Source organism: Bufo bufo, chromosome 1, assembly GCF_905171765.1.
Source record: "Bufo bufo chromosome 1, aBufBuf1.1, whole genome shotgun sequence".
In the NCBI taxonomy this organism is placed as follows: Eukaryota; Metazoa; Chordata; class Amphibia; order Anura; family Bufonidae; genus Bufo; species Bufo bufo.
Genome location: NC_053389.1, coordinates 54,181,036 through 54,189,493, shown reverse-complemented (window position 1 = coordinate 54,189,493; position 8,458 = coordinate 54,181,036). Strand labels below are relative to the sequence as shown.

General features: G+C 48.6%; 1 protein-coding gene across 1 annotated transcript in view; it reads right to left on the bottom strand.

Annotated features, from left to right (window-relative positions):
• Positions 1-939: 939 nt before the first annotated feature.
• The window catches only part of LOC120995080 (pregnancy-specific beta-1-glycoprotein 5-like), a 78,690-nt gene continuing 71,171 nt past the window's right edge, over positions 940-8,458 (bottom strand). The window contains exon 8 of the mRNA XM_040424073.1: positions 940-1,232. Coding sequence (XP_040280007.1) covers positions 1,185-1,232 — 48 coding nt within the window. The 3' untranslated portion in view covers positions 940-1,184. The remainder of the gene's footprint in view (positions 1,233-8,458) is intronic.

Here is an 8,458-nt window from a genome sequence, read left to right as displayed (position 1 = left end):
GTGAGAGCCCTGATTAGATCCCACAAACGGAAAGCCAAAACACCAGTGTGAAAGTAGCCTTAAATCAATCCTGAAGTTTTTGCACTGGCCAATGAGCCTAATAACAGGCATCACTTCTTGGTCTGTACAGATCACTTTTTAAAGGCTATGTATACCTTTGGGGGTGTTTTAAAAAAAATAATATTGCATCATATTCATTTTGAAATACAAATCTTTCAGTTAGCCTTTATTAAAAATGTTGAACCCTTGTCTCTGTGCAGCCTTGAGATTCTCTAGTAGTAGGCTCTGTATTTTTACTGATTTCCATCAGGCAGCTCAGCTGACAGCTCCTTATCTCTCACTTCTCATTTTAGCTCAATTCTCATCTTACTTATTGTGTTTAATTATTCAATTAGTTGTTTATGACCATTTGTTAATTTAGAGGCAAGGTTTATTAGATGACCAGTGCAAAGTGAAAGTACCATTCACACAGATAGAAAAACAGTCAGCCCTTTGTAACAAAATGGCTCAATATTTTTCAAAAAGACCAATTGAAAAAAATGATGTTTAGCCCAAAATAAGTAAAATGCAATCATAAACAAATTGCCCCCAAAGGTGTACATAGCCTTTAAGCAATCATATCATTATTATCACATGCAGGATTGCAATGACAGATATCACCTCTGTATAGGTAACACAGGATCCACCATTTATAATGGGTAATATCCCAGCTTAACTACTCCCTCCTGACCTCTGTACAGGTCACAGAGCATGCCTACAAAACTCTCCCATAGAAGTCAGTGTGTCCCCTCCAGACTATTGCGTCTATAGCCCATGGGGCTGCCGTAAAGCATAAATATCACATTAAGAACAGCTCACACAAGATGGTGGTCCCCATAATCATGTACAGGAAAAATAATAAAAAATTTACAATCAGAAAATAAAATGAATGTAGAAAAAAAATAGTCACCATCTGGTTTTAACTGTCAGAAAAAAATCTAGGTTACATATTTCCTTTTAACTGTTCCTTAGCCTATACAAGTAAAATGAAGTGACGGCTTTCTAGACCCACATATGACTTGGGAAGACGATGGTGGTCAGGGTGGACTCCAGTCAGTGTTCAGATTTGGCTCCGGTCATCATTAACTTCTGCGAATACATATAATACATACTGTATATTGTTGTACGAGAGCGATGGTAGTCTCTTATGGTTTCATTTCTGTGTATATGTCCTCAGTTGTAGACTGCAAACCCTGTAAGATAAGCTTGTAGAAATTATTAACCCCTTAAGGACACAGACAATTTTTATTTATTTTTTTAACTTGCAATTCAAAGGCAATAACTAGAGATGAGCGAATTTCTTAAAAGTTCGATTTGGCTGATTAGCTGAATTTCGTCACGAACCACATTTTTTTAAAGTAGCGACTGCAACTACAGGGAGCTGCGATAGCGCCGCCTCTGTCATTGTACCCGTCAGATGCCGCATTCATACACGACAGCATCGCCGGCGGATGGCGGCATCTGAGTGTAAAGTTAACAATGAAAAAAATTAAATCAAACTTACCGCCTCCATTTGCTCGCGATGGGCCAGCCGCCGCCATCTTGCTTGAAGATCTGAGCCGAAAACCGGTGCGGCGCGAGATTACGTCATCACGTCGGCTGGCGTGGTGATGTATGACGTCATCACGCCGGCCAGCGTGATGATGTAATCTCGCGCCACATGAGATTTGAATTTTTTGTTTTTTTATACTATAGGGTGGGCCATTTATATGGATACACCTTAATAAAATGGGAATGGTTGGTGATATTAACTTCCTGTTTGTGGCACATTAGTATATGTGAGGGGGGGAAACTTTTTCAAGATGGGTGGTGACCATGGCGGCCATTTTGAAGTCGGCCATTTTGAATCCAACTTTTGTTTTTTCAATAGGAAGAGGGTCATGTGACACATCAAACTTATTGGGAATTTCACAAGAAAAACAATGGTGTGCTTGGTTTTAACGTAACTTTATTCTTTCATGAGTTATTTACAAGTTTCTGACCACTTATAAAATGTGTTCAATGTGCTGCCCATTGTGTTGGATTGTCAATGCAACCCTCTTCTCCCACTCTTCACACACTGATAGCAACACCGCAGGAGAAATGCTAGCACAGGCTTCCAGTATCCGTAGTTTCAGGTGCTGCACATCTCGTATCTTCACAGCATAGACAATTGCCTTCAGATGACCCCAAAGATAAAAGTCTAAGGGGGTCAGATCGAGAGACCTTGGGGGCCATTCAACTGGCCCACGACGACCAATCCACTTTCCAGGAAACTGTTCATCTAGGAATGCTCGGACCTGACACCCATAATGTGGTGGTGCACCATCTTGCTGGAAAAACTCAGGGAACGTGCCAGCTTCAGTGCATAAAGAGGGAAACACATCATCATGTGGCAATTTCGCATATCCAGTGGCCTTGAGGTTTCCATTGATGAAGAATGGCCCCACTATCTTTGTACCCCATATACCACACCATACCATCAATTTTTTTGTCCCAACAGTCTTGGAGGGATCTATCCAATGTGGGTTAGTGTCAGACCAATAGTGGTGGTTTTGTTTGTTAACTTCACCATTCACATAAAAGTTTGCCTCATCACTGAACAAAATCTTCTGCGTAAACTGAGGGTCCTGTTCCAATTTTTGTTTTGCCCATTCTGCAAATTCAGTGCGCCGATCTGGGTCATCCTCGTTGAGATGCTGCAGTAGCTGGAGTTTGTAAGGGTGCCATTTGTGAGTAGCTAATATCCGCCGAAGGGATGTTCGACTAATGCCACTCTCCAGTGACATGCGGCGAGTGCTACCCTGTGGGCTCTTGCTGAATGAAGCTAGGACAGCCACTGATGTTTCTTCATTAGAGACAGATTTCATGCGTCCACATTTTGGCAAATCCAACACTGAACCAGTTTCACGAAACTTAGCAAGCAGTTTGCTAACTGTAGCATGGGAGATGAGTGGTCTCGTAGGGTGTCTTGCATTGAAATCTGCTGCAATGACCCGGTTACTGCGTTCACCAGACATCAACACAATTTCTATCCGCTCCTCACGTGTTAACCTCGGCGACATGTCAATGGCTGTAAACAAAGAGAAACTTGTAAATAACTCATGAAAGAATAAAGTTAAGTTAAAACCAAGCACACCATTGTTTTTCGTGTGAAATTCCCAATAAGTTTGATGTGTCACATGCCCTCTTCCTATTGAAAAAACAAAAGTTGGATTCAAAATAACCGACTTCAAAATGGCCGCCATGGTCACCACCCATCTTGAAAAGTTTCCTCCCTCCCATATACTAATGTGCCACAAACAGGAAGTTAATATCACCAACCATTCCCATTTTATTAAGGTGTATCCATATAAATGGCCCACCCTGTATTTTAGGTTAAATCGATTCGCTGAGACAAAGCACGAGGAAATTCAGTTTCTAGGCAAATCGAATTTATCCTGAAATTCGGATCGAATTCCACTTTGTGGGATTTGGATTCGATTCGCTCATCTCTAGCCATAACCTTTTTATTTTTCCATTGTGATAGCTATATGAGCACTTGTTTTGTTTTTTTGCTGGTTGAGTTGTATTTTATCTTTGTATTGTATATTTTGTAAGTGACATAACTTCACTTTTCAGGTCAGCACGATTATGGCAATGCCAAAATTATATATATATTTTATGTTTTTATGTCAACTGAGCTGTGTGGGGGCTTGTTTTTCACTGGACAAGTTGTATTTTTCATTGTCGCTATCTTAGGGTACATACGACTTTTTGATCACCTTTTATTGCGTTTCTTGTGAGGCTGAATGAACAAAAAAGAGCAATTTTACCACTATTTAATATTCATTGGGATAAACAATGTGGTCATTTTATTGTATGGGTCATTATGGATGACTCAGTTGTATATAATTTATTATTTTTTTACATAAAGAAGTAAAATAAAGACATTTTCTTTCTTAATTTTTTATTTTTCCAAATACTTTTAAAATCTTGTTTTCTCTTGGACATACAATCCTCTAATTGCCCATATAATACAACACTTCTGTACTGCATTGTATCATGTCAGTTACAATAAAACTGACATAATGCTTATTAAGTCCTTCCAAAGGCAGGGCCTTATAGGCATCCATACAAAGCAGGCCTTCGGCCCATTCTTAGGCCTCAGGCTGTCATAGCAAACCCTTGCATCGCAGGGACTGCAGCTAGATGGAGTGAGAGTGTGAGCCCTCTCTAACCACTTACGGTAGATGCCGTGGTCAGCATTGACCATGACATTTAAAGCGTTAAATCACAATATATCAGAGTTTTCTCTCATCCTGGCCAATAAAGCGAGGTGCCAGCTTTGTAACTCAACTGGCATCTGCAAGTGGTATCACAAGCATAGCTCCTGGGCCTGTACCATCACAGAACCATAATAGTACATCAGTGAGCATTAACTACTTTCCCACCACAATTTACTATTGTGGCAAAGAACGGGAAGGGGTTAACAAATTAGCACTAAAACCACAAAAGTCTAAAACCTGAGATAAAGTGTAAAATACTTAAAGAACAACCCTTTGTTCTGGCTAATGAAGGGGAGTCCCTGTGTCCATACAACCTAATAGGACACGTACAGAGGGACTGTCCAGAGTGGACAAGTGGAAGGCTGAAAAGTCAGCCTGAATTTGTGGGAGGGGCATATTACCTTTTTAAGCTCCAGCCCCCAGCTCCTCAGGGCGCTTCTGTTCACACGCTGGATAGGTAGTACCACAGCTGCTGCCGCCTTGTACGTCGCAGTTTTCTCCCCAGGGAAGGTATCGTATGCAGGCACTTCTTGTTCCCTACACTGGGCTCCCCGAGCAGCAGGCTCCGGCTTCCGGCTTCCGGTCACGAGGTCGGCGTGCGTTCCAGCTTGGAGCGCACGCCGGAATTCACTCTAGGCCAGGCGGTCTCTCCACGGTCAGGCGGCTTCAGGACAGGTAAGCGCTGTCCCCATAAGCTATTTCCCCCCCACAGGAGCCCTCCGACCCGGGCCCCCATGTTTCAGGCTTCCGGTCGCGGGTCCGGCGTGCGTTCCAGCGTGGAACGCACGCCGATATCTGCTCTCAGACCCGGTCCCCGCTACCCACACACGGCTCGTCCCGCAGTTTACCCCCAACCATGACGCAACCAACTACTACTAAGCCCACCACTCATGTCACAGCTACCACATAACTCCCCCCAAGCCATCTTCACATGTCTCCCGGCTCTGGGGGAGGCCGGCGCGTGCGTTCCAGCATGGAACGCACGTCAGATAAACCACTACCCCACATATGGTATAGGTAGGGGTGTCCGCACGTCAATATTCGCTCCAGAGCCGAGCGCTTCGCCTCGCTCATGCGGCGGCGGGATGGGCAGGGTACGGCCTGCTGGTCACCCCCTCCACAGGGCTTCACCCGTCTCGTCCTCTGGCTTGGGCGCAGTCGCAAGGCCGCCGTGCGTTCCAGCGTGGAGCGCACGCCGGAACCCTCGTCCAGGCCTAGGCTTCCGGTCACATGACCAGCCTGCGTTCCAGCATGGAGCGCACGCCGGAATCCTCGCACAGGCCTGGGCTTCCGGTCTAATGCTCGGCGTGCGTTCCAGCGTGGAGCGCACGCCGGAATCCTCACTCAGGCCCGGCAGCTCTAATCGGCCAGGCGGCTCCAAGGCAGGTAGGCTCTGTCCCCACTGGGTTGCCCCTTACAGGAGTCTCCGGGCCCCATGTCCCGGGCTTCTGTTGATCGAGCTAGCGTGCGTTCCAGCGTGGAACGCACGCCGATAGCTGCTCCCACATCAGGGTCTCCCCCTCCACAGGGCTTCACCCGTCCCGTCCTCTGGCTGGAGTTGTTTGGCGTGGAACGCACGTCAGACAAGTCCATATACGAAGTAGGCAGGGGTGTCTAGCTCCTGAGCAACAACTGTTCATGTCTTTAAGCCGCCTTTTTTTAAATTGTGGGCACAAAAAAAAAGCGCACACCCGCCGTACCGTGGTGGGATGAAGAAAAAGTTATCCTCTGTCCCCACTCTTAGGGGATCAGGGAGAGGGCTCCTGGGTCCCCGTTAGTCCTGGTAGGGCACTAGATTTAGTTCTGAGGCCGAAGAGAGCTGGGGGTCTCACCAGGTGTAGGTTAGGTCTTTATCGCACCCCATACGCGATCATCCGTCACTAATCGTTCACTGCAATAATCTGTCGGCCTTACTATTAGGTCTACGGCCCCCAGACTGGCACCCCCGTCAAAACAGGCCACACGCGGCAAGCAGGGGTATCTAGCCCCTGGGCAACGACGGCTCATGCCCACGGACAAAAAAAAAAAAGAATAAAAAATATATACAATGAAATCGGTAGGTTCCAATCACCAGCCATTTCATACGCACTCCCGCCGTGCCGCAGCAGGAGGAAGGCAAGTCATCCTCGGTTCCTCATTTAGGGGGAGGGCCCCGGGTTCCCTGCTGGGTGGAAGGGACCTAGTTTCAGCTCGGCGTTCAAAGAAACCGGGGTCTCACCACGAGTGGGCCAGGTCTTCATTGCACGCCATACCCATTCAGCGGTCACTAAACGCTCACTGCAGTCATCTATTCTATGGTGGCAACAGTGCCATGGGTTATATGTATGTACTTCACGTTATATGCTGCTGTCTCATCTACTAGTTCGCCAGGCTCACACCTACTTCTGTCTCCTGGATCACCCAGGCTCACACCTACTTCTGTCTCCTGGTTCGCCCAGGCTCATACCTGCCTCTGTCTCCTGGTTCGCCCAGGCTCATACCTGCCTCTGTCTCCTGGTTCGCCCAGGCTCATACCTGCCTCTGTCTCTTGGTTCGCCCAGGCTCATACCTGCCTCTGTCTCCTGGTTCGCCCAGGCTCATACCTGCCTCTGTCTCCTGGTTCGCCCAGGCTCATACCTGCCTCTGTCTCCTGGTTCGCCCAGGCTCATACCTGCCTCTGTCTCCTGGTTCGCCCAGGCTCATACCTGCCTCTGTCTCCTGGTTCGCCCAGGCTCATACCTGTCCCTGTCTCCTGGTTCGCCCAGGTTCATTCCTACTTCTGCCTCCTGGATCGCCCAGGCACGCACCTACCTCTGCCTCCTGGATCGCCCAGGCACGCACCTACCTCTGTCTCCTGGTTCGTCCAGGCTCATACCTACCTCTGTCTCCTGGTTCGTCCAGGCTCATACCTACCTCTGCCTCCTGGATCGCCCAGGCACGCACCTACCTCTGCCTCCTGGATCGCCCAGGCACGCACCTACCTCTGCCTCCTGGATCGCCCAGGCACGCACCTACCTCTGCCTCCTGGATCGCCCAGGCACGCACCTACCTCTGCCTCCTGGATCGCCCAGGCACGCACCTACCTCTGCCTCCTGGATCGCCCAGGCATGCACCTACCTCTGCCTCCTGGATCGCCCAGGCACGCACCTACCTCTGCCTCCTGGATCGCCCAGGCACGCAACTACCTCTGTCTCCTGGTTCGTCCAGGCTCATACCTACCTCTGCCTCCTGGATCGCCCAGGCACGCACCTTCTTCTGTCTCCTAGATCACCCAGGCTCACACCTACTTCTGTCTCCTGGATCACCCAGGCTCTCACCTACTTCTGTCTCCTGGATCACCCAGGCTCACACCTACTTCTGTCTCCTGGATCACCCAGGCTCACACCTTCTTCTGTCTCCTGGATCGCCCAGTCCCGTCACCCTCCTCAGTTATGTTCTCTTTTCCTTCCGAACCTTATGATTTGCCCTCTCAGGAACGTGTCCTGATCGTTCACTTATGCGACATTTGGATCAAGGTCAGGTGACCCAACACATTGATACAGGTAGTAACCTCTAAGCCAGGTACGTTGCCCAGACCGACTCAAACCTTCTCGTAGGCACCAGTCGTACTACGATCCGATCTCATATCCCTCATTGCTCACGCCAGGAACCTGGTTCAGCACTCCCTCTCCCCCAATACCATCAGGAACTACCAAGCCGGTGTCAGGGTTTACGAAGGTTTCGCCAGGTCCCACCCGCAGGTGGCTTGGACGATGTCTCCTACACCCTGGCGGTTATAACCCACTGTCACCGCAATCTCAGGCTGTCATTCAATACCATCAAGCTGTACCTAGCGGGGAGACAGCACTGCGCAATGCTTCATAACCCGAATGGAGGTTCCATTTCTTCAGTGCAGGCGGTAAAAGCTGCCCTTAGGGGAATCCAGAAGTGCGGGGACGTCCCTCCCGCCCGTGGGCAGCCTGTCTCCGGCGAGATGTTTAGGCGACTCTCGTCCGCGCTGGATGGATTTCCTTTTTGGCCACTCTCCTAGTTTGATTATTAAGGCAGCCATGTATCTCGGGTTTTACGGGTTCCTCAGGCCAGGTGAGTTCACCAGCACCTCCCCTAAACGTCAGGGGTCGCAGGTGCGACAGTTGTCCTGGGCCCGTGTCCATTTCATCCTCTGGCTCCCTTCCACGAAGGCCAATCAGCAT